The following is a 27,074-nucleotide window of genomic DNA, read 5'->3' as shown; positions in this document are numbered from 1 at the left end:
GCTCTGCTCACTATGGCTCTAATTATTCTCTCTGAGCTGTAAAACAGTTTTTATCTAAACAGGACATCACTGTTCGTAGCGTGTGCACAGTCCCTGCACATATTATTGTAGTAATAGCTGTCATGATGTGAGCAGATTTAGAGCCTTTATTCTGTTGCTTTGTCATTTTTAAGTTCTTTTATGGTGCTTTAACATTGCAAAACGAAAAACAGAAACATTCTGATGTTGCTGCGTGCAGATGTTTTTGGACTTATCCCACCATCTAGTGGTAAAGCATGTGCTGGTACATACTGGAGCTGCACACTGGTGTGGATGCAGCCTAATAAGTGATGGAGCTGGAACAGTGGGAGGAAGTTTTGGCAGGGAAAATGAAAATATGGCATTGAAAAAGGAAACGTTAGTGCTGACAACAGAGAAAAAAACATTAAAAATGATTTCATTTTGATTTTTTTTTTTTTTGTATCCTAATGTGTTCTGATTTTTGTCCTTCACGTCACTCTTGAAAGAATGTGAGTCCAGAAAAGAAATGCTCTCCTTGGATATGTAAATCACGCTGTCCTTGCAACTCCCCTCAAACCCTTTCTCTCTACACCAAAACTGTGACAGAAGTTGAAACCAAGGGGCATGTGCAATATTATTCTTCCATATCATGATCACTTATCAGTGTAGTGCAGTATCATTTTCTCAGTCATGTGCAATACATATTCTTGTTGTTATATTTTAGTTCATTTTTAGTAACTCTTGTACTTATCATACTCATATTGTTACTCTATGAGGCACTGGTTTTTGCTTCTGCTCTGCTCTGCTTTGTATAGTTTGCCAGATATTTAATACTCTATTGTTTCCAACACTCAGTGACCCAGACCCCGGGAACCCACTGTTGTCTGGTTCGATGGCACAAGAATTTCCTTAGAGATAAATAAAGTTCTACTGAATTAAATTCAATTGAAAAAAGTGAGAAAAAAAGAGTGTAAAACAAACAAAAAAAGATTGTCACTAAAAAACACATCAAAATGCAAAAAATATCAAAATAAAATTAAATGATGAAGGGATTACAGTTCTTACAGGTGGCATCAGCCCATGGGCGGATAATGAGACAGTGGGCCCCTGGGCGCAGACATTTAAAGGGCCCCACCACCTCTCTTACATGTAGTCATTCTGTGTCTCTTCATAGTTGTTTTGTGTCATTTTGTTGTTGTTTTGTGTCACTTTTTGGGTGTTTTGCCCTTTTTGTGGTTATTTTGTATCTCTTTGTACCTGTTTTGAGTTTCTTTGTTATTCTGTGCTTTTTTTGTATGTATTTTTTTGGTAGTTTTGTATCTTTTTGTGTCTCTCTGTGTTTGTCCCCTTATTTTGTGCATATTTTAGGTAATTTTGTGTCTTTTTTTGGTCATTTTGTATCTCAATATAGACATTCTATGTCTCTTAGTGTTTGTATTGCCCCGTTTTGTAGTTATTTTGTGTTTCTTTGTACCCACTTTGTGTGTTGTTGTTTTTTTGAGGTCATTTTCTTTATTTTTTGGCCGTTATGTATCTTTTTATTGTATTTTCGTGTCTCTTTGTGTTTGATTTGCCCCGTTTTGTAGTTATTTTGTGTCTCTTTGCAGTTCCTTTGCATCTCTTTGTTGTCCTCTTCTGTCTCGTCCTGATCAGTGCGTGTCAGTTTGAGTTATGTTTTGCAGGTGAAGGCCAGTGAGGGCCCCTAACACGTTGGGCCCTTGGGCCTGTGCCTGGCAATTTTGGGGTTTTTCTGATCATTTTGTGTCTCTTTGTGTTTGTTTTGCCCCTTTTGTAATTATTTTATGTTTCTTTGAGGTCTTTTTGTGCCTTTTCGGTGTTTTATTTTTCTGTGTAAATGTTTTTTCACTGCCGATGTTTCTTTTTTAAATGCCAAATTTTATTTTTGATGCCAACACTTATACCCTTTTTCCATTGTAACACTTGGCCGCATCGAGTAAAGTCATGCCGCGCGGATTTGCATTTCCATTATCAGTTTAGGGGCGCCATGCCACGCCAAGCTTCACCGGAGATGGACCTTCTCAGAAGTAGGTCCAAAAGCCAGTTGCCTGCCCTCAAACGGGTAGTGGTGACATCTTGCCGACTGCAGCCAACCCCCAACGACCCCCCAAACAAGCATTAAGTGTCACTGTTCCAGACCTTTGATAAATGAAATCACAAGAGGTCAGTAAAGATAAAATGATGAACATACGGGGCAGATATACACTTGATTAACTTTATTTCCTGAAACACAAGTTATGGTGAGTACATGTACACACACACACACACACACACACACAAAAAAAATCAATAAAATAAAATAAAAAATTGGCAGTTCTGGGTGAAACTATATTGGCACAAACAGAAAAGTGCTCATTTGGACAGAGACACAGATAGAGGTAGAGATACAACACAGAGGAATTAGAAATGAGGACGCTGAAGGCCGTTCATTCATTAAATTTACAAAAATAACACTTAGAGATTAAAAACTTCTGAAGAACAATAGTAATTAAATAGTACCATTATTTGGGATTACTTCTGTAGCACCTTGTTGTTTTCTGTATCACGTGTCCCTGGAGCTGATGTAGAAATCTTCTCCTTCAATGTTTCCACACAAACTTTACCTGCAGTTCTCCGCGGGGCGACACCAACCAGATCCACGAGAGCGGGGACGTAAATTGGAATGTTTATTTTATTGAATGCACTTCACCCCTCTCTTGAAAAGCAGCACCACGTAGAACCATAACCACACTGATTTTATCCTCCTCCTCCTCATGTGGCTCCTTCCTCATCCTCCTCTTGTTCAGGCAGGCTGCCAGGACAGGGCTCCATGGTAACAGCGACGCCCATGCCGCTGCGTCCAACGGGCATGTCGGTGACGCATGTCCATTCGTTTCTGTCTGGACAGTAACACTCGACACTGGACAGGAAGCCGTGCTGGTTAAAGCCTCCTGGATGGACACACACACACACACACACACACACACACACACACACACACACTCATTTAATAAGGTTGTTAATACACCAGTTAGTGAACTGTTAAACGATTCTGTCTTTAAGTTATGTATCTGTCAATTAATAAATGGATTAGTGGAATTGTTTTTTAAAAAGGGAGATTATTACATTATGATTTTCAATTGATTTTATTCACTAACGCGATTTATTTCTTCCTGATGTGACATCTCATTTGCTGCTGCTTGTCTGTTTACTCTTCACATTTGAACCATGCTTTACTGTAATTAACAACACTGAGTCACTGAGCCACACTGAGCCTCCTGACCTCCTGTCGACCAATTAATCAGAATTACCTAATCACTTCGCAGGTCTGTACTATTATTGCCTCTACCTGCATGAACGTCGTCTAAAAGAACATTTCTTCCTGGGCCCGGCGGCGTCACATCTGCAAGTCTCGTAACCAGACATAATAATACCACAGATATGAAAGGTTTTTCTACTCTACAATGACGACTAACTGAAACTTCTTTTAACTCATAAGACTCAAACATAAGTGTTTGTGGAAGTGGCTGCACACTCAGCCCACAAAAATAAGACGGTACAACAGGCTTAGATACATGAAACTGAAAATGTACTTATTAGTGATGGCACAGAAGACAGGCTTGACTTCAAGCAAGCAACAGTCATCAATACAAGCATCAATAAAAACTGTAAACTAAAATACACGGGTGGAACATACAATAAAATATAACTACGAAAAAAAGTTTAAAGAATTAAAAAAAATATAAAATTAAAAAAAAAAATCTAAGAAAAAGAAAAAAAAAACAGAAAAAAGTCAATAATGAAAAATATAAAATAAATAAAAACACTTAAAAATACATAAAAAAAAGACCATCTTGCGATAGAATCACTCCAGCCAAGACGCAGCAATCGGCAATCTAAAGCAAATGTCCAACAAAGGCGTAAAGTGGTTGGGCCAATGGTCCCTCCCCTGCGCCCTTGCTTGCACCACACCCATCTTCAAACTCAGCCGCCAGTGTGTTTTCAGCAACACACCTGTCGTTAGCCAGGGGTATAAGGCGTGCAGCCAGTGGCCCCTTCCCTACTTCCTACGTCCCTACATCCAGCTCCCTTGCTTGGACCACGGCCATCTTTAAACTGGCCTTCATTTTGGTCTCAACTACACACCTGTAAAATTTCCTGACTGCATGTTGCACAGTTGCGATGTTACTGCAGTGAAAAAATCTGCCCACAGACAGACAGACATATAAGCACCTGGCAAAGTACTCAAAATGGCTTCTGTGGTAGTTACCGCTACAATTGTGTCACCTGGACCACATTTCGCCATGACGACACACACACACACACACACAGACTCATGAGGTTAAAACAATACCAGCTAACACAGGTAATCATTGATCAAATATTTTTGTGAGTGTGTAATCACTAACACTGTTTGAATTTTCAATTTGTTATTTTTTGAGCAGTGATACAACTGACCGAGGACAAAGATGCGCCCCTGGTGGACCGTGACTCCGTGTGCACTGCGGCAGTACTGCATGGAGGCCCTGGGCTCCCATTGGTTCCTGGCTATATTGTAACGCTCCACCGAACACAGCTGGTTCCGCCCATCGTAGCCTCCTATGGCGTACAAGTGAGAGTTCACACACACCAATCCTGCAAAGACACACAGAGAGGGAACTTAAAGGAACATTTTGACATAATGGTGACAAAATGGCTTCTTGGCTTTCTTGCTGAGAGTTAGATGAGAAGATTGGTACAGCTTTGTTTGGTAAATACGCAGCTAAAACCAGCAGTCCGTTAGCTTAGCTTAGCATACAAACTTAATACTTTAATAATTAAGATTAGTCTTGCTGAAAGTCAGATGAGAAGACTGACACCACACCACAAATATGAAGCTACAGTCAGGAGATGTTAGCTTAGCTTAGCATAAAGCCTGAAGTTAGGGGGAAACAGCTAGCATTGCTCCATCTGAAGGTGACATAATCGGGTCCATGTCATTGGTTCGACAGCCCATTGGTTCGACATCCCATTAGTCCGACTGTCCGTGGTGCTGACCGGCTTGAGGCGGAGCAGGCTCACGGCTTATGTGTTTGTCACTTTCTTTTTCATTTTAACCCACACCATGATCTTTTCCTGACCCTAACCAAGTGGTTTTTGTGCCTAAACCTAACCAGACCTTAACCACAGGGCATCATGATGATTTCGGAACGGACTTCGGAACAATGAGTTTAATATGGTCGGAACAATGGGATGTTGAATCAATGGGCAGTTCCCACATAATCCGCCTACGAGCACATCTAAAGCTCATTAATCAATACATAATAATCCGCCTACGAGCACATCTAAAGCTCATTAATCAATACATAACATCTTATTTACTTAATCAGATTGGCTCTCATGAAGACAGGAGTACAGACATACTCACCCAGTCCGCTGCGTATAGTGTTCATAGGTGCCAGCTGGTTCCAGGTGTTCGTGTCCGGCTGGTATTTCTCAGCAGTGTTCCAGCGGTTCTGCCCATCGTATCCCCCGACCACATACAGAGCCCCCCCACACGCCGCCACTCCGGCACCCAGACGAGCCACCGACATCGGGCAAACAAAGGACCAGCGATTAGACTCGGGATCCCACCTGTAAACCACACAGAGGATGTGCCGTGCGTGTAGTCAGTGTGATAATCTGTTGACAGTTCCTAATGTCGGTACATATCAGTCAATTAAAATAATCACATCAGTGTATCTATCGGCGCTGCAGAACGTGAGATGATCCACGGGGCAACGGCTGTGTGAAGCGGCCTTCTCAATCTACACGAGCCAGTCACCTTTAAGTGGATTAGGTTAAGCTGGCAACCATGTTTGGCAACTATTGACAAGCTTTATTTGAAGCCAAAGAGTTTGTAACACCGCTGAGAGCAGACAGAGACAAGAAAGTCTACATGATCGGGGAGTCCAACAGACATCTCTGAACAGACTGTTAAATTTTAACTCTTTGTCCATGGTGTCTTTGAATAAAGGTCAAACTGATCTCATCTCATACAGTAAGATAAATGACTTATTTAACATATTCTTTTAAAGGAATAGCCTGCCCTTTTTTTAAAGTAGGCTTTTCCACTTGCTGAGAGTTAGATGAGAAGATTGATACCACACTCACTTCTGTTAACTGAATACAGTCAGGAGACGGTTAGCTTAGCTTAGCATAAAGACAGAATGGAGGGGGAAACAGCTAGCTTGGCTCTGTCCAAAGGTATATACAGTTTATATGCAGTATGCAGTTTATATACAGTTTATATGCACGTTTCTGTCTGTGGAATGTTTCTGTGTGGCTGCAGCATGGGGGTGAAAAGTTCAAGACAAAAGGTCCCACTCTGGAGAACAATAAAGTTCTTATGGGGCCTGTTTGGGTTCTAGTGCACGGTGGCTAAGTAGTGCCAATAATTCCCGGGTAATTTTATACACAGCAGTTGAACCATTTTGGCTTTGTGCACCACTAAGGCCCCGTTTCCACCAAACTCTTTCGGTATGGTACCTTTGGAACCAAAAGTAACCCTTCAGACATGGTACCTAGACCCTAGCATTTCCAGTCTTAAATGTGGGCGGGGTTGTTAGCACTCACTGTATTTCCTCAAATAATGGTGACGCAGAGGGAAGTCTGCACCTCGTTTATCGTCCACAGAACGAGGCTGCACGTTGACATTTTCAGGACAAAATAAAACAGGCTGCAGTGAGAGTCTCTCTCCATGGGATATTTAAAAATAGCAGGTTTGTGCATTTAGTCCTTCTCAGGCAAGCTCAGGGGTTTAGTGTTGCCATAGCCCACAGGAACAACGCTCCACGACACTTCTTTTTCTCTGAGTGAGGATTGGAATATATACAGTTCCGGTCAAAATTGATAAACGCTTGAAGATCCACTCATTACTTAAAGTGTTTGTCATATAAAAACTAAAGTGATGGTCACAGTTGTCATAAGGAGTGCTGATTGATTCACGTCATCAACTCATGCATTGAGCAACATTACAAGTTAACATTCCACCTTAAAAGTCGCCAGCAATCGGCCCAGTGAATTAAGTTGTTTTTTTCTCCGACTCCAGCTGCTTATTTTACAGTTATAGTTTACTAATAAAACTCTCCACGGTATGAACAGTGGTTACATGAGCCTCTAAACCAGCAACAGCTCAGCCCTGAGCAGAGTGACCGTCCTCTATTGACCAATCAACAGACTGCAGTGTTCACAGCTCCACCTTTTAGTACCAGATCTGTGTGCTAGGTACCCCAACAGAGGGGGGGACCAAAAATGGGGACGGGAAGGAACGCTTCCATTGGTACCATCCACAACTTTTCACAGTGGAAACAGAAAAAAAGCGCTTTTGTCTTTATGCTTAAGACAAAAGCGCTTGCCTCCTCCAAGCTGTGGCTCCATATTAAATGGGCAGATGTGACAGTGGTATTCGTCCTCTCATCTTGGCAAGAAAGCAAGCATTTCCCAAAATGCTGAACTGCTCCTTTAATACTGGAATAACAGCAGATAATGATAGAATGATAAAAACTTTCTTGTTGTTATTCTTTGTATTATTTGCATTTTACAAAGTACTGAGTCATGATGAGGCAGGTCGGACTACATGTTTTCACTGGTTAATGATTAAATCAGTTCTCAGCCCTGGGTGTATTCTACCTGTGAACTGCTGATAGGGTGACTGACATTACATGACCTGCCCTCTAACACTGGCAAAGTGCCCTTGAGAAAATCACTAAATGCAAGTCCCTTCTTGAGACACTGACCCCGCGCTCTGACCCCTAAAATCACAACACACAGCGAGGCACATTCAAGGAAGTATAGCTCCCTGTTGAATGTCTTACATGTTGCTTGGATTCATTTGGGAGACATCCTCAAGTGCAAAGCCTTTTTTTTTTTTTGTGCCAACCATTGTTACTATAAATGCTCTAATCTCCTTTGATGCGTTTCACATTGAATTTTCATTTCAATAGTTTTATCAGCTTTCATTATATTTAGCAGCTTCTCATGAAGACACTTCCAAGTAGCGTCTGATGAGTTCTTATAATTCTCTTGTGACTGCCATCTTTTAGAAATCTATACCCTTCAATATAAAAAGGAGGTTACGTCTGAAGCACTTTTTCAAAAACAGCTAATAGTATCAAAAGAAACTTTCATGTGGCTCTGTTATTAATTGATTGAAAGTGATTTATAACAGCATGAACAACTCCTCCCTGCTCGGCGGTGGCAGCAACAAAGATGTGAAGCATTCCCGACCAGATCGACATTCCTGGGAAGTGTGTCTCAACATGTTTTTGAAAGAGCCCATGTTGTTGTCTAATTAGGCTAAGAGGAATACCTGCGAACTTCTTGACTGCTCTTTAGGTTGAATGGCAGCTATTCATTTCATCCCTCTCTGGTGCCATTATCCATACTTACACTGAGGTAAATGCACTTAATCTAGGAATGTGTGCATAGTGGGGGGAGGAAATCCACGCTCATTACATTCATCCCCGTAAATAAGATGTCATTAAAATCAAATTACCTCTCAAGTGCCTAGTTAAATAAATAAATCCTCGCACACTTCTCACCTCTCCACCGTGTTGTGATGCGTGGAGCCCTGGGAGCCCCCGACGGCGTAGATGCAGCCGTCCACTACGCCCACGCCGACCCTGTTCCTGGGGATGTTGAGGGAGGCTCGCTGGCTCCACTGGTTGGTCATCGGGTTGTAGCAGCACAGGGCGCTGGACTCGGTGTTGTTTTGGAGCGACAGGTTCCTGCCGCCGACCTGAACAGAGATTACGTTGATCTCTTAAACTTGTCAGAACAAACATGAGTCCACTCAGGACTGACAGGTGGAAGAAGAAAAGCGAGAAGAGGAAAGTGGGTAAAATAATTACAGGATTAGACATTATATTTACGCAGAAATGTGCCAGTACAGTGACACCACACCCGTGTTAGCTTCCAGTTTTTAGCTTCCCAGTTTTGTATTCCTCGTATCATAACATATAATTATGTCTTTACTCAGAAATTAAAACTCTCAATTCATTGGTGGTATGACACAACTGGTGCAACCTACAGTGTAGAGCAGTCCAAACAGCGTACAGGCTCCCAGGCCGCTGCACGCAGACCCCATGTCAGTCAGTTTTAGCCACACATTCCTTCTGGGATCATAAGCCTCCATGGTTGCCAGTGAATGCTGCCGGTATCTGGACAGAGATGAGAAAATGGTACGGTCACTCTATATGCATACTCGATTATTGATGCATTCTTTAAGAAGTACATGACCAAGGCCGATGACTTAAAGGTCCAGTGTGTAGGATTTAGGGGGATATATTGATGGAAATGATATATAATATAATAAGTTGTTTTCTTTAGTGTATAACCACCTGAAAATAAGAATCCTTATGTTTTCTTACCATAGAATGAGCCGTTTATATCTACAAAGGGAGCAGGTTCTCATCTACAGAGTCTGCTATGTTGAACCCTGATGTTTCTACAGTAGCCAAGAATGGACAAACCAAACACTGGCTCTGGATAAGGCCATTTGTGTTTACACGTAGTTAGAAGCCCCTCAGTGATGAGCAGCATCGGAAAAACACTGATTTTTTTATTCAGTGTCTTTACCAGTTTAAACCACTTGGTCCGTTTGTTTTGGAGAGGAAGAGACCTTTGTGGATAATTCAACTCACGGTAAAAACCTCCCGAACATTAAACACTGAAGGACTCCTAAACAGGAATTTATGCTTGGCACATGGGAGAAGTTTCAGCGAGCCCGGTCTCATTCCAAAGTCGTTGAAATCTATCGCTTGGGCAGTGACTTGCAGCGTCAGACACTGATGAAAAAAGCCGTCCTTTAACGTTGGCATGATATGCGGCCGTTTTGCTATTCACCCGGGAGAGTGGTTCTTTGTGACCCAGCCTCCATGTTTAAAACAGTGGAGCAAAAACTAAGCATCTCCCACCAGTTGGAGCAAACTTTCTCACTCTACAGCTAAACAGTACACTAAAATATGTTTCTGAAAAAAAATTGAGGTGAGAAATTGTCAATGCAGTTACATAATCTTGATTCATATGATATATTTTGACAGTTTGTCCGCTGTTCACGAGCAGTGATCGACATGACTGACTGCGTTAGAGACTCCTCCGCTCTGATTGGTTGTTCTCCAACAGCGGCGTAGATTCTGCTGATACATGTGTGCATGTAGGCTGAAGCCAGAACCAGCTGTCACAATGTTTTCTGCTATCTTTTCTTCACTATCATTTCCTGTTAACCTATAACTTGCGCCATCACAAGTTGATACAATCATCCCCAACTCGGGGCCAAAAACCCAACTTTTCAGACATGTTTCTGGCGGCATTATGTAAATACGAATATCGAGGTGCTACAATTGAATAAAAAGTCATACAAGTATGAAATCTGGCATGGAGTATCCTGAAACATTGGGGAAAGTAGCAAAATAAAGCCCTTTTAAAACAGGAATTGTGCAGGAAAGCCCAATCAGTCTTCTTCAGCATTGCCAGTATAAAAACAAAATCGGGGAGTGCAGCAAAATGCCGCTTACCTACTTTTGTTCATACAGAACGCGCCTTTTTCGGGGCAATGAGGGGCGTGAGCAAGTAACAAAATGTGTAACTCAGCGTGTGACGTAAACAGTAACGTGGGAGGGAAGCTGCAGCTGGTCAGTCCTGTGATTCTCTCGTAAGTCGTTCTTCACCGTTCCTGTCATCTGACAGTTAATGGCCTCTTCGTTTGCGAGGGCAAGGAGGGCACGCAATTCTTTGTCTCCTCAGTTGCTCATCTTTACAGTGTCTGCTACTCGCTGCTCGCTAATTCCTGCCATCAGCTGTTTCCTGTTTATCCACCGCCAGTGGGTCGCACATGCATCGTCGTCAACACAAGTCTTCAACAGCCCCTCCCGTTGCGGAAGGTCGCCTCGGTCTTTTTAAACTAAAAAGGTTCCGCCAATATGACTACCCTTCGAGGTGGAAAATTGAATCAACTCGCCAATCTGGCTCTGTGTGTATAAATGCTTGCAGCTTGCCGGCAAAACGGCCCAACATTCGCGGAAAATCTGGCAGTGTGAAAGGGGCTTAAGATTCTGGGGCTTGCTGCCATTCTAAAATACTGTCTGCTTGACACATTCTCATAAAAAAAATGTTTTTCAGCACTTTATGCTAAATGTCACTTCTTCACTTGTACATGGAAAACTTCCCAAGCTCATAAGCTTCAATTTGAGGCCAAGATGACCTTTCAATCTTAATAATTACACTTGCTGTGGCCTGAATGCATGGTGGAACTTTAATTTTAGGCTGGCCGCCTTGGTTAAAAACTCACCTGTGCTTTAAGACATAAGAAAATAAGTCAACATACAGTATGCCACTATAAACAAAGGGCTTATGAAATAGGAGGGTGGCGTGCATGCATGAACTCAGAGAGCAGGGCACCTCTGTAAGCAGCACAGAGTGGATGACCTCCTAACAGCCACTGGGTGGCAGACTGAGACACTTTCCGAATTTATGAGGCACTTTCATGGACATCTATACTGTGAACACAGCTCACTCACTTTAATATATCTCATAAAGTGTGAGAAATGACGTCACTAACACAAACTGTTGTCTCATAATCAGTTTCTGATGGCCAATGTCAGAAATAGGTCCCAGAGTGTGTGTTGCTACCTTCAGAGTATCTGTGCAACCAAAGCAATGCTGTCAAGGAAACTGTAGGAGATAAATACCCGCCAGCCACATAGATGAGTTGAGTTCCACGGTTAGGTGCAGGAGGCAGCTTCCTTATTGTCATATCCTGGAAGATTTTAGACAGGAAGTCCTTACAGGAGTTGGCCTGAAATCAAAAGAACGGTCAAAAGATAAAACATTTAAAGAGACAATAAGTGAATGAAGAAAAAAAAAGACATCTGAAATAAATACTAATACAGAACAATATTTAAAGATATGCTATGCAGGATTTTTCTGATGTATAGCCTCAAATATACAAAAGTAATCCCTCTTCATCATCAATTGTGACCTATTGGAAGTGTGTGACGGTATATTTATCTGCCCTCTGCCTGTATTTTCTTCTTATTCTGTTGTGTTCAGGAGGTTCCTGGGCACAGTGTGCAGGTGACGTTGGGATTTTATAAAAAGGTAGCGACCAAGTGACAGACCGTGAGCAGCATACAAGAAGAAGCTACAAATATTACAGTAAAGTGAAACAGGGAGTGGACAAAGCTCGTCTCATAACAAGAGTGAATCTGCGGTTGGCTTTCACTTTCACTAGCGATACTGTTTATGATCAGTAACTGACAATCCCTGCATATTCTTATCCATCCACTCATTTCCATAACAAGAGAACATAAATTGAGGCTGTCGTTTACCTTGCTGAGGATGGGGCAGGACAGGAGCTGGTTCTTTAGGAACTTAGGAGGCAGGGCGTAGATATGAACCGCATTCAGGAGGGCGTGCAGGTACTGGGCTCTGCCCTCCATATCCCAGCGCACCCAGTCAGTGCAGGCCTTATACACCTGACAAGGATTTATTTAGACATATCAGTTGTGGTTTGCTATGTTCATTAAGAAACACTCCTCAGAACTTCAACCAACAGCATCTGTGCAGATTTCTTGAGGTATGTCGAACCTTTTTAGCATGAGCTGACTGTTGTGTGACACATAAAACACAAACAAACAACAAACAAGATCATAATTCTGAATTTACAGACCAAAGTTACTGCAGAGGTCCAGTGTGTAGGATTAGGGGGATGCACTGTCAGAAATGGAATATAAGAAGTATGTTTTCTTTAGTGTATAATCACCCTCAAATTTTTGTTACCTTAGAACGAGCTGTTTATATCTACATAGGGAGTGGGCCCTCATCTACAGAGTGCACCATGTTTTCAGTACCCAGAACAGACAGACCAAACACTGGCTCTAGATAGGGCCATTCGCATTTTCATGTCGGCCACAACCAACACACCTACATTTTTAGCATGGATCCTACGAACTGTTTTGTAAGAGACCCTGTTCTGTTTCTTTTGTGGACAACTTGGCTCTTGGATAAAACCTCCTGAACATATCGATCTTAAGTTATAAGAGAAAAAAGGTGAGCACACATTAGCAGGTGCTGGGCTCTGTGACATGCCGAACAACGTCCTAGAAACACTGATTTTGTAACGTGAAACTGCTTTATTGAGTGTTTTTACAGGTTTAAATTGCCAGGTCTGTTTGTTTGGGAGGGAAAAAGCCTCTGTGGATAATTCGGCTCCTGGTATAAAAAACTGAACACTGAAGAAATTCTAACCGGGAGAAGTTTCAGCTGGTTGCAATGTGAAATCCTCACCACTAGATGCCACTAAACCCCCCTAAACTTACACACTGTTCTTTTACGTTTCTTCAACTTCTACATTTTATGGTAAAACTTCAGGTGTGCACAGTCAGAACATCTTACAATATACAGTACTGTTCTTACGCTTTGACCCAAATAATGCATGCATTTCACGGATGCAGTTCAACAACTATTAGAAAAAAAAATGAGCTTCATAAAAGACAGAACATTCACTGAATGTTCCTTACGTGGCTGTCTGTCATTTTTTAATTAGTCCTTTTAAAGCTACTCACCTCAGACTCACAGAGCACCTTGAGACTGTCCTGACTGATGAGCTCCAGCAGCTGGCAGTGAGACAGGCTGAAGAACTCATCTTCTTTAGTCACCTGGGACAGAGGGACACAAGAGCACGGCAACATAAAGACACACTGACAACTGAATATGCATATTCTAGTCCTTTTTCAGATTGGATTTACTTACTGTATGTGGATATCATTTGAAGTTAAAATATTCAGTGGTTCATGTGAGCTGGTAGGCAGGTGTTAAAAGACACAGAAGGAGCATTCACACACTCACCAAAGGTAGTTTCCATCATTTAAAAAAAGCTACAGGGAAAGAGTGCACAAGTTTAAGCCTGAAATACTGATGCTCTCATCAAACCAAAGTGCGAAATTACCTGACCTTGGCTCAGGTAGCCATGAAACAGTGCAGCTGTACTGTTCCCATAGTTATCATATCACATGAGCACAGCATTCAATATGACTTAATCAGTGTCAAGGACATTAAGCAGAGTACTAACCAATGAGATGTGCTGATGCTAGGGCGTGACTTATTGGTATGCATACAAAATGCATATAAACTGTAATGTTCTGTAGCTTCTTTGGTGACTCACCGCCTGCTATGTGCAGTTCACGTAAAATCAATCAACAACTTTAAGATCTAAAGACAGAATGAAGCGTGCTCCAGTGCTGCTGCTGACCCTGTGCCTGTCAGGGGCTTTGGTTTGGGCAGAGACGGCCTCTGAGTCTGACATCAGAGCTGAGCTGGGGGCACTGAGAGCCACGGTGGAGGAGCTGAGGTTGATGGAGAGCAGACTGGCAGCGAGCGAAAACAGGAGAACTCAGTTGAAGATCTACGAGCGGAGCTGATTGCGGCCAAGACGGAGTTACGTCACTTCAAAGAGCGGGCGGAGGAGATGGAAAAAAAGATGGCAGGTAACAACGGGAGGAATAGGAAATTATAATCATCGACATTCATCTGATTCTCCTTTATTTAATTCACACCAAGCCATCAGTGGTGCCCCCAAGGGCGGTGGGCGGTGGGAGGGCAGGGCCTCCCTGATACAGTCGCTCCATTGGCACCCTGGCAAAAATAATTAGAGGCTGATGTTACTGTCTTTAAGAAGTTGTGGTGCACTGACTTTTTAATCCAGCATGAAGATACTGGTAACTTGTGAAACTAGACAACCTAAGGCATCCATTGGTACCAACCATGGTGGCATAGCTTGTTGGGAAGGGGGCTAAATGACGCTACAAACAACTGGCATGGCCACTTTCTAAGAGGTCCCTTGAACTCTCACCTCAAGATATCTGAATGAAAACGAGTCTCACCTTAACTTGAAAAGGCTTGTTCCCAGTTAATATTCTGTCCCTTCAGCCTCTGCACACTGAGTCCATTTTTTTCGTCCGAAATTGTTACACATCTAAAAATATATACGACCCCACATTGTGTCAATCGTGTTTACACACTGAGTCCGAAACTTTCGTCCGTCATTAAAATTTTCAGAACAGGTTTGATTTTTCTGCGTTTTTTGCATCCATCAGAGCCTTTAGCGACGTTTGATCAAGAATCAGTGAAGAAAATATGGTGGCGGGACACAGCCGCGACAAGACAGAGGAACGGTGTGCACAGATTCATTTCATAACTCAGACAGCTCACGCTCAACAGGATGTGGACCGCACATAGATTACACACACAGACATCAGATTACTAGTGATGTTAAATGTAAAATAAGAAAACAAAGTATATCAGTATACATTTTCTTAACTCTCATATTGACACAGCATAAAAGAATTCATGCAATTCAGTTGTCACTTTTGGTTTTGGTAAGCCACCCAAAGATTTTCAGTCGCCCCATCTGGCCACCCCTGTGAAAAATTCCGAGGGTGCCACTGTCAAATCCAGCTGTCAGCTACAGGAGCACATCTATCACCTGGTGTGAGCCAACTTGAACAGATGATAAATAAAGAACGGGCGCCACATGTACGTTTCATGCTCTGTTTTCACAGGTGGACCCAAAGTGGCCTTCTCTGTGGCTTTGACTGGAACAGTGGGAACCTAATGCTGAAACTACACTGATATACCCGCAAGTCATCCCTAACATCGGCAATGCTTACAGCGTCCACACAGGTATGTGTTTGTGTGAGTGTTTACTATTTAACGTAGGTTTAGATATGTTGTTTTCATGAAGCTCTTTGTTTGTGCTTCACTGCAGGATTCTTCACAGCCCCCGTCAGTGGCGTCTACTTCTTCAGGTTTAACACCATGGATGGACGGAAAGGCTACTACCAAAGAGTTCTTTTAAACACCGCCCGGAATCAACAAGATGACCACGAGCATGTGTCCAACGGAGTCGTCCTGGAGCTCTCTCAGGGCGATGTTGTGCACATGCGTCTTCCTGCGTGGTACAGAGTCACTGACTGGGCTGGACATCACTACAACATTTTCAGTGGCTTCCTTCTTTTTGCCATGTGAGAACAACGTGGCAGGAGTGTGTGCATGTGTCATGTGGTTGTGTCACGTAAAGGTAAAGCACAAATGAAAATAAAGGAAGCTTCATAAAAACCTGATGTGACTGTATTTCAAAGGAAAACTTGTGTTTGCCCTTTCTGTATTTGCACCTCACCTCACTGAAGTGTGTGTTGATGTACTCTCGACTCCGCTGGTGCAGCTCCGTGCAGCCGATCTCCTCAGCAAAGCGGGCGATGCCGATGACATTGGCAGGCTCCAGGTGCTTAGTGAGGAAGTCGCAGCACGCTTTGGCCACATCCTCCATCTGATACCTTGTAGAAAGAAAAGAACAGAAATAGGAGGTAGAATTAATTACGTCTTGCATTTAACTGGTAAATCCGAGAGTAAAAAGGTCACATCTGTGTGCGACTGTTTAAATACTGTGTGCTTACCTCATGGCAGCCAAAAGAACATGCAGCACACACTTCTCTCCCACTGTGATGCGGGAGGTGTAGGCAAAGTCAATAAGTCTTCCCACCACCTCGGGGCAGACGTCGCGCAGGGTGACCTCCGAGGCGCGACACTCTTTGAAACTGCTGGTGAACATGGCTCTGAAGTAGGGGCTACAGGAGGCCAGCACCACCTTGTGCACCTAAAAAAAAAAACATGTATTGAATGAAACGGAAACAGAGTGTTGCAGCATCAAGTCCTAAAAAGCAGAGATTAGTTAGCATGTTAGCACTCCCTGTTCCCTCGCGTTGAAGTCAGTGGGGTCTGGTTTACACAAGCTTAAGGGATTTTCACGTTTTGTTTTACTGCATAAAACGTGTCAATAAAATTCCCCACTCCCCACTTTTTTTTTTATTTGCCATAGATCTTATTTTCGCAATAATCCAAATACCACTGGCTTTTTGTCAGGGGAACCAAGGTCCATGCACCACCCTATACTTGGCCAGTGGCTGAATGATAACCAGTGTTGAGGATGGTTGATGAGTCTGAGGAGGCCAGTGCTGTCCTGTTTGCTGTTGTGTGCTGGGGCAGCAGGTTGAGGCTAACAGACGCCAACAGACTCAATAAACTGATTCGCAAGGCCAGTAACATCGTGGGGTCGGAGCTGGACTCTCTGGTGGCAGTGTCATAGAGTGGGATGCTGTCTAAGATACGCGTCATCTTGGACAATGTCTCCCACCCACTCCACGAAGTGCTGGGCAGACACAGGAGCACATTCAGTGACAGACTCATTCCCCCAAGATGCACCACAGAGCACCACAGGAAGTCATCCCTGCCTGTATAACTCCTCCCTCAGGGTGTCAGCCGCTCTGGGTCAGTAGACTGGCATCTGGACTTCATTTCTGCATTCATAATTCATAATTATCTACTGGATGCAATTATTCAAATGTGCAATATTTTTCAGTATATGACTTCTCATGCACATAACTGTACATATTTCTTATGTTAACATTTACTCTATTGATGTATTTATCGTAGTTAAATTTCACATTTACAACCTCAGCACAGTGATGATATACAGTTATTTTTTAATATTTTAATATCTTAAGTACCAGTGTTAAACACTGTAGCATAATGCACATTTTATTTTAATTTTAAGAAACACCAATTTAAAAACATTAGTACTGGCTGTTGGTAAAATTGTTATTTTAAATGTTGGTATCAGTAAATCGGTGCATCCCTTGTTCAATTAGAAAGTTAATTTGTACATTTTATTATTGTTTATACTTCTGAACTAATTAATTTTAATTATCATTATTATTATTATTTTCTAATTTAATTAATTTTTGGTTTATTTATATTTTGGTAATAAACACGCAGTACTTTGACTGCTGAGCTGCAGCAAACAACATGCTGGGAGAGGCCTGCCTAGGGCACCAAATGTGCTAGGGCCGCCACTAATGCTATTAAACTTTGTCTTTAATTGTGTTTTTGGTTCAGATCTTCTGAGCTTGTACTTTAATTTTACTACATTTAGTCCATTTCAGGGCTTCCACACTCTGCTCGTACCTTATAAGCTTATAAACTTGAATTTTTTTTACACAAATTTTGAAACAAAAATTCCACAAAATTGCGCAGAACAGATCGTTTATTTCAAAAAGTGCCTCACCTTGAAGTCCACTGTCCTCTCCTTGTATGTGATGTGCAGCACCAGATCACACAACATCTCCTGCCGCCTGAACTCCTCCATGACCTCGAGGGATTTGGAAGCGTGCGTCTCAACTGTGTAGTCGAGATATCCAGACCCGTGCATAGAGGGGACTGCGATAGCCGAGAAATCAGAGTCGCGTGTGGGGCGTTTCTTCCTCATAGGGCAATGCATTCTGGGAGAAAGGTAATCCAATTTTTTTTTTTCAGTAATTACCTGTTCAGTCTAACTGTCTTGTTCAGTTCAGAGTTGCTAGTTCTTATCCCATTGGGGTCAGACTTTCAGCAGAGGAAATTCCTTTGGTCTTTGTACAGGCTCCAGTGAGCAGATGTCCTGAGTTCCTCCATTTTGCCTCAAATTTAACACAAAAGTCCATTCAGTAAGTAGACATTTCCCAGGGTATTAGGAATGTGGATAGCGTAATGGTACTGTCCATTCCCCGCCACAGCCAGCAGGCAGAGCAAGAAGTCCAGAGAAGAAGCCAGTTGCCACATAAAATACGTTCAGCTCATATGTTTCTCTGCACAAACACGGCAGGTAAACAAACTCACAGACTGATGGTGAACCACATAATACTCCCTCATCCACAGATCCGGGCTCCAACATGACTGACAGCCTTTGAATCAGGATCAGATAGTTCCGAAAGTACGAGTCAAACCATGATGATTAAATCGCTGCTGGTCCAGATTTTACAGGTTTCAGGGTTTTGAACGTGATCCATTCTGACATTTCAGAGAGTCCTCTGCAATTTCCACAGGAAAAAGGGGGAAGTGGTTGGCAAATGTGTGTAGCTGCACAATCAGATGTATCCTGGCAGAGATTCCTTCTGTTGTGATTCTTATCCTACAAAAAAAACAACAAAAAAAACAGATTGAGTTAAGAGAGATGAGGGACTTTTAGTGGTTAGAAAGAAACTAATGGAATCAAAATCTCATGTAAATGTGACGTTTTCCCCTCGAGTATGAATGTGTGTGGGTGTGTAAGTGTCACACACCCAGTGTTTCACTTCCTTGCGCTGAAACAGAAAAGACGTACTCTGTTGAGCTGCTCTCAACCGCAGCTTTCGCCTTGAGGAAATGGCTTTCTGTATTTTTAGTATGGTTTATTCAAGAAAAGATTCTCTTAAAGTGAAATATTCACATGTTCAGACTGTAAATGGATAATCTGGAATTAATGCTCCTCCATTTTTTATGTTATTTAATTTCTAAAGAGCTGCTTGAATAGATTTATTTTATTTTAAACTAAATAAGATATATAAAAGTTTAGGCTGAACTTTGGCAATATGGTACCTCTTTAAAATACTGACATATATCATTTCACAGAGTTTATTCATATATACCGGAAACCTGTTGGTGGTGGTGGTAGAAAAATCAATCAATCAATTGAAAGAAAGTTAATCTACAACTATTTTGATAATCATTTAAGCAAAAAAACGCCAAACTTTTGATGGTTCCAAGTTCTCAAATGTAAGAATTAGCCACTTTTCTAGGTCTTACGTTGTAGTAAATTAAATAAATTGTGGGTTTGGGATTATTAGTTGGACAAAACAAGACATTTGATGATGTCAGTTTGTTGGGGTTTTTGCATCAGGCACCCGGTATCCGAGGACACTTGATCCCCAAGTCCAGTTTATTTGATTAGTGTAAACACTGCGTTAGTGTGCCAGGGCACAGAACGCTGATCCACCAACTGTATCAAAACACCTAAGTGGACTGCTGTTTAACGTGACTACAAGGTGTTTTTAGGCAATTATGAAACAGTATCTATGCACAAGAGTTGTTGAGTGGTAAAAACAGACATATTGAGAGTGGAAGCATCAGACGAATATCCAAGATCTTCTGGCCAAACAAAATCTCCAACCTTCAACTGTACAAGAAAACAGGTAGCCGGAGCATCAACAAGGAAATCACACACAGATGTCTGAGATGGCAAGGTCATGTGCTAAGAATGGAACAGGGCCAGATCAAGAGAGTCATCTTAAAGGCCAAAACACACCAGCGGCATACGATGCGTGTCAAAACAGCCGCCCCCATTATTTTCTATTTACAAACCCACACCGGCGGCGCCGCAGCACTTTACGCTATTGTCCTATTTTTCCAGTGTCGCTGCCCTTGAAAAAGCGCTATTTTGTACTTCCCAGCCTAGCGGACTGGAGTGTGCAATAGAAATCCGGTTGACGCCCCGCAGTGCGACGCTTTTTGTGTGTGTTGGAGGCGGCACTTGGCGGTGTGTTTTGGCCTAAAGATGGACACCACCAGGCAAAAGAAAATCCAGAAGGACCAAAACCACCTGGTGCAGAATTGTGACAGTAGAGTTGTAAAAGATGAACGTGTCATGGGGAGAGGCGCAACATGCTGCCAATGATGGAATGCAATGGAAAGAGTTCACTGAAGCCTTATGTCCCATAGGGGATGAAGAGGAGTAAGTAAGTGAGTATGACACAGTATCAATTTAACACTGATTCCGCTATATCAGATGGCAGTACAGCCCAGATCCGGCTTCATTGCCACCACCAGGTCATGTCCACAGGTGTGTCATTTCCAAGATTCCCAGTCAGAGTCTATGTAAGCAGCAGCGCAATGCATTCTGGTGGTGCCCTGTTGCATTTCCAGAAACGGGGTATCCACTCTGCATTTCCATGAAGTCGAAATAAGGCTACTTCATGCAAATCAGGGGCGTCCGGTACAACTCGCTGCCTCTGGAAACTCCTAAAAAACTTTTATACTAACCGTACTGATCTAAAAATGAAGACAGATTCGGCAACTGCATGGCTCTGCCCTCAAATGTTTAGAAACACACTTTGTTGAACTATTTTCGTAACGTAAAAGACGGCTGCCAAACAAGCCACCATGTTTGTTTGGTTGAAATCCAGTGGCAGACAGCCCTCATGCCTTGTGGCACATCCATCAAGCGTCCAATGCTGGGAAGTGTTGCGACCCCTCACGTCTAAAAAAAACACCCTTGTGGACTTGTAGTATTTGACCGGCAGTTGGAGGCTCCGGCATGAGGTGAAGAGCTCTGCACTTGACAGCAGTGGCTCCTTCAGCCAGGAGCAGAACTTTTCCTCACTGCTATAGTGGTCCCTGCTGGGGCAGCAGTGTCCATCTGCAGCGTCCTATTCTACACTGTACAAGAACAAAAATGTCACGAAGATGATGACACAATTCAGGTATGGAACAACATTACTAATGTGAAAGCTGAGTGACGGTTAAGTGGAGAGGGGGCAATCATACTCAGGTATGGTACTAATCAATCCTACCTGATATGAAACCACCCTTAGAGACCAATGATTGGTTGATTAATCAAGAAAACAGCTGTCAGATAACTCAACAATGAAAATAATCAGTAGTTGCAGCCTTAGATCACAAGACCTCAAAGAGCTGGTTCAGTCCTTCAAAAATAAGCTTGACAATTCGTCAGTCAGAACCAGCTGAAACTCTCTTTCCTTCCTCACTTCTTTAAAAAGCTCAGCTGAACGGCAGGCTGTAAATAGTCACAGTCAAAGTGTGTGAGTCACAGCAGAGGGACTGAGAGTCTGCAGCCGGCAGCCGGCTAACAAACATATCCAGAACATACATTCACACTATTTAAAGCAACACAAGGTATGAATGAATTCCTACCAGACACCAGACGCTGTCGATGACCAACCGCTCTGCTCTTTCCTTAAATCACATTCACTTCATCTTAAAGGAGTAAAGAAATGAGACCACTCCCTTGTGTCATCTGTGATCCGACTGGAACCTGTTTGACCGTCTATCTTAACTTAATGAATGTCAAGAAAGGAATGCACTAATACAATTACCTGCCTCTTACATAATGCAAGATCCACGAATTAAAAGTACACAAACCCTCAGACACTGACTGATCTTGGCATTTCTGATTAAATCTTCAAGGCTGTGTTTCCATATTCATTGATGATAACCCTATAATGTAAATACAGAACAGGTATCAGTGAGTTATGTTTTCATTTAAAGATCTTTTGACCTGCAGAAGACGTGATGTAATCACTGTATGTGGGTATTATGGTGCGCTTGTCTCTAATAAAGCACTGATTATGGGTCTCATTAGATTTTTGTCAGTCAAAAGGTCCAGTGTGTAGGGTTTAGTTTGGATCTGTCAGCAGAGATGGAATTTAATATTAATAATTATGTTTCATTAGCGTATAATCACCTGACACAAAAAAAGCCCTTCCTATCTACATAGGGAGCGGGTCCTTGTCCAAGGAGTCCACCATGTTGTTTATACAGTAGCTCGGAACGGACAAACCAAACAGGGATGCAGAATATTGGATTTTTTTGCCGATATGCTGAGAAGTAACAACCTAATGAAAATGAGGTAGGGAAGTAAGTGTATATATCGATATCGCTTAGTTATCTGTCAAAAGGTCAGATTTATGTTATCTGACTCTAAATTGCAGGCTAGCTGTTTCTCCCTGCTTACAGTCTTCACACTATGCTAAGCTAACCATCTCCTGGATGTAGCATTATACATATTTAATGGACAGGTGTGAGAGTGGTATCAATCTCCTATCTAACTCAAAGCCTTTTTCCCTAAATGCTGAACTACTCCTGAAAGATAAACATGTTTGATAAGGATCCCTTGGTTAGGTTATCAAAAAAATGTCATCACATGCGAGCAGAACGTTTTACAATCTCAGAACCCAGCGGCTATCGTCTAACAATGATAAAGCCACTGGGGCGAGGGCAAATATTTTAGGCTGATCGGGTGTGGCAAGCAAATATCCGAGCCCAGACTTCCTCTTCCGTGTGCCAGTAATTTCAGGTAATCTCTATAAACAGATATCTGAATATGAATGCAGAAAAAAAAAAGAATAAAAACCTATCGTGTCTTGTGACTATAGCCAGTGGGCTCTGAGAGTGTGCTTCAGCCAATGCGTTCCGCCTCTCCACACGGACTGTTTACCTGCTGTTCAAACGTGACTGCTCAATACAACTCGACCTACAAACCCACTATAATAATATAATAATAATGATATTTATTTGTATAGCACTTATCTAAACAAGGTTACAGAGTGCTTCATGAAGTGTATAAAAATCACAAAAGTACAAATGAGATATTAAAAAGGAAAGTTTTCTTTTTTCTCTTTTTTTTCACAAATATATTCATTGAGGTTTTTTGTTTTAATACAAGAACAATAAAACACACACCCGTAATACAACGATAATAATGAGAACATAGAAAGAAAAGAGAAAGAAAAAAAAAGAAAAAGAAAAAAATAACAGATAATAATTGAGCCATATGTGGGGAATCAAAAAGAGTGGAGTTACAGTCTACAACAAATAAAACAAAATATATAAAATGGGTAAGCAAAAGGAAATATATTACAAGTCAAATAATCATTGGGCCAAAATGAGAATACAAAGCTGGTTCACAAGTAAAAGAAATGTTTGATTTCCTATTGTTTTCTTCATATCACTTTGTTGTATATTACATCTGGTTATGTTCTAAAAATTGTAGGAAGTCTTTCCACATTTTATCTAATATGCGAGATTTTCCTTTTATAGCAAAGGTCAATTTCTCTAGGGCTAAGTTTCGAGAAAGTTTCGATAGCCACTGTGTAATAGAAGGCTTTTCTGTGTTTTTAAAAAAATGGCTATGGTATATTTGGCATGAAGGAGAGATAGGATAATCATATTTTTTTTAGTGTTATTGAGTTTCAGGGTCATTGGGAACAAACCGAGAATGCAAAGTTTCGGACAGAGTGGTATTGGGGTCAAAGCTATTTTGGATAGTATAACAAGTACATCCTTCCAAAATTCTTTAATCTTTGGGCAATCCCATATGCAATGAAATAGTGTGCCTTTTTCGGTGTTACATTTCACGCATTGGTCTGGGTTATTATTATCAAAATGGTGCAGGAGGGCCGGAGTTACATAAGTACGCATTATCCATTTGTATTGCAGGAGTCTAAATGTGGTGTTTGACTCTGTGGTCTGAGGACTCTTGTGAGTTAGTTTTGAGAGGGTTATATAATAAGGAAATTTGACCACGGCTACTTGAGTGATGAACTACTATTTTTTTCCAGCTCATTGAGGGCGGGGCATATTTGGACTTACTGACATCATACTGTTACCCACGGCAACAACAAGCATGGCTGAAAGCAAAATTACTCCTGACTCCAAAAAGAGGAGCAGCTTCAGTAGTGTGGAATAAACTGTGGCGTCCTGAATGTTTTATGAACAGCTCCGGACTTCTCAGAGTCTTTTAGTGAGTTACCGCTCAGAGGGAACTCATTCAGCGGCTCCTCTGGCAGCAGCACAGCGTCTCTCCCTCTCCTCTCTCGCTGTACGCACACAGGAGTCGGTGTCTTCAAGTGATTTCATCATAAACCTTTGGTAATGTCAACCTACGTGACGCTTGTAGCTCGACAAAAAACTCCATATATGTGACTGCGATAGTTGTGGTATCATAGCAGCCTGTCACAGGTTACAGCGTGATGATTAGAGGAGAAATGTCAGAGCATAAAGGTCCAGGTGGAAAAAACAACTCAATCATTTAGGATTTTACTTAAAGAAGGAAATCACCTTTTAATTTATATATATAGATCCCAGGGGACATGTTTTGTATTTGGGTATATATAGATCCCAGGGGACATGTTTTGTATTTGGGATCTGTTTAAATGTGTCATTTGTGGTAGATTTTATTTTGTTGAACTATTAATATTGTATACAGAATCTGAATCTCACTCTGAGTTACTGTTGTTGTTCACAAACTAAAAATGAGAGATCATATTTGTTTCGTTTTTACTGAATATTTGAAGACAAACTGTAAAACTATATCACATATTGTGTTGCAATTCTATTTGATTAAATTTATACTAATATATACATATATTTTTACTAATTTGTAATTTGTCTAATCATCAAAAATATCTTTATCGCAAAAAATACCTTGAAATATTGTGATATCATTTTAGGGCCATATCGCCCATCCCTAATTCTAAATAGATAAATAAATTCTGTGATACTGCCGAGGATCGGACCGCCAAGGCCCCCGCCTTGGTCTGCTGCCCAATCCACATAGCACTGATCCCTTCTGGATCCCTCTGCGGGTGGTGGGCCTGCAGGGGGACGAGCCCATGTAGCCGGTTTGAGCTGGGCCCGGCCAGACCTCATGGGCGAAGGCCCGGCCACCAGGCGCTCGCCCACGGGCCCCAACCCCAGGCCTGGCTCCAGGGCGGGGCCCCGGTAACCCTCCGGGCCGGGTACACGTGTCCTTGCTTTTGTCCATCATGAAGGGTCTTTTGAACCGTTCTTTGTCTGACCCTTCGCCCAGAACCAATCTGCCATGGGAAACCCTACCAGGGGCAAAATGCCCCTGACAGCATAGCTCCTAGGGTCATTAGGGCACTCAAACTCCTCCACCACGATAAGGTGACGGTTCTCGGTTCGCGGAGCTCGGACATCCGGGAGGGACTCGGAGTAGAGCCGCTGCTCCTCCACATTGGGAGGAGCCAGTTGAGGTGGTTCGGGCATCTGGTAAGGATGCCTTCCGGACGCCTCCCTTGGGAGGTGTTTCGGGCATGTCCAACCGGGAGGAGACCTCGGGGCCGCCCCAGGACACGCTAGAGGGATTACATCACCCGGCTGGCCTGGGAACGCCTCGGGGTTCCCGCGGAAGAGCTGATGGAAGTGGCTGGGGAGAGGACTGTCTGGGCTTCTTTGCTGAGGCTGCTGCCCCTGCGACCCGGACGCGGATAAGTGGAGGATGACGAGTATGAGTACGAGTGCGAGTACGAGTACGAATTCTGTGATACCCTGAAACTGCGATATGTTCTGAGGCGGTTATCATACCGTGAAAATCTCATACCATTGCAACCCTAGTCAGTGCTCTGTAATGGAGACACACAAAACCATGCTATGTCTTTGGCATTTCTGTACTGCAGTTTAATTTAGCGATAATATAGTCCCGTCTGAAGTATCAATCGGACTCTACTAATAGAAGAAAAGGAAGCTGTTCAGCTGTTACTTTGAGGAGGACTGTATCTTTAAGTACTCTGTCTCACATGATCAAAAGGCATCTCGAAATGTGGAGGACAGACACGCTTTAATTTGTTGAATGCATGCAGTCACCAGCATCAAAAACACAGTATATTTCTGTTACAGGCTGCTGATTAGAGATCAAGATCAACAAATAACTCAATTCTCTTACCCTTATTTTTCATTTATGCTTTCTAAGTTTGGAATATTTCATCATGCTTAATTGCAGTGCTTCAGATTTACCTACAGATTCCACGATACAAAGTTTAGCTTGTGTCTTCACACAACACTGCAAACCCTTAGCGTATCGGGCAAATATCTGCATTCCACAGGCTATCTCTCGCCGCTGCAGCTTGAGGCAGAACAAATCAGCTCTTGAGTTAGAGAGCGAGAAAATACTTCTGCTATGCTGCCTGTTAGCTGCAGCATATGCATGTGTGTAGAAAGCCTGAGAATCAACAACAGCTGATCCCTTTTGCGCATGAAAGAGACAGACTCTGATCCTATAGCAACAAAACCACTCTGACCCTGTGAGAGCCAAAGCAACAGACTACTGATGTTTTCATTTTACGAGCATTATTTGTTTTTGTGTACCAGCAGCATCGATCAGAAACTGTTTTACTGAGCAAAGCACAGGAAGGTTACTGCTAGTTTGCAGCTTTGCAGAGGTTGCACAATCCAATCTGCTCCCTCACCTCTCGCCCTACAGTCTGTCAGTCCGCTGGTCATATGACCAAAAGTGTGAGACGGGAAGAGAGGGAAAGCGATGCAGAGCGAGGGAGAATTTGAGGACAACATACTGTTAGCAAGGGGAGAGGTAAACAAAGCAGGAGATGGCAGGGACTAAAATGACCTTAGGTTTAACTGAGGGAAGATTTAAGAGGGAGAAAGGGGAGTGA

General features: G+C 42.4%; 1 protein-coding gene across 1 annotated transcript in view; it reads right to left on the bottom strand.

Annotated features, from left to right (window-relative positions):
* Window positions 1-2,195: 2,195 nt before the first annotated feature.
* Window positions 2,196-27,074, bottom strand: part of keap1a (kelch-like ECH-associated protein 1a) — a 29,745-nt gene continuing 4,866 nt past the window's right edge. The window contains exons 2-12 of the mRNA XM_050061627.1: window positions 18,137-19,018; window positions 16,470-16,669; window positions 16,193-16,349; window positions 13,581-13,673; window positions 12,345-12,491; window positions 11,706-11,812; window positions 9,047-9,176; window positions 8,559-8,755; window positions 5,405-5,610; window positions 4,456-4,632; window positions 2,196-2,948 (exon numbers count right to left, since the gene is read on the bottom strand). Of these exons, the coding sequence (XP_049917584.1) occupies window positions 2,770-2,948; window positions 4,456-4,632; window positions 5,405-5,610; window positions 8,559-8,755; window positions 9,047-9,176; window positions 11,706-11,812; window positions 12,345-12,491; window positions 13,581-13,673; window positions 16,193-16,349; window positions 16,470-16,669; window positions 18,137-18,349 (1,806 nt within the window). The 5' untranslated portion in view covers window positions 18,350-19,018 and the 3' untranslated portion in view covers window positions 2,196-2,769. The remainder of the gene's footprint in view (window positions 2,949-4,455; window positions 4,633-5,404; window positions 5,611-8,558; window positions 8,756-9,046; window positions 9,177-11,705; window positions 11,813-12,344; window positions 12,492-13,580; window positions 13,674-16,192; window positions 16,350-16,469; window positions 16,670-18,136; window positions 19,019-27,074) is intronic.

Source organism: Epinephelus moara, chromosome 14 (genome assembly GCF_006386435.1).
Source record: "Epinephelus moara isolate mb chromosome 14, YSFRI_EMoa_1.0, whole genome shotgun sequence".
Classification (NCBI taxonomy): Eukaryota; Metazoa; Chordata; class Actinopteri; order Perciformes; family Serranidae; genus Epinephelus; species Epinephelus moara.
Note: the sequence above shows the minus strand (reverse complement) of the source record. Positions and strands in the feature narration are given on the sequence as shown.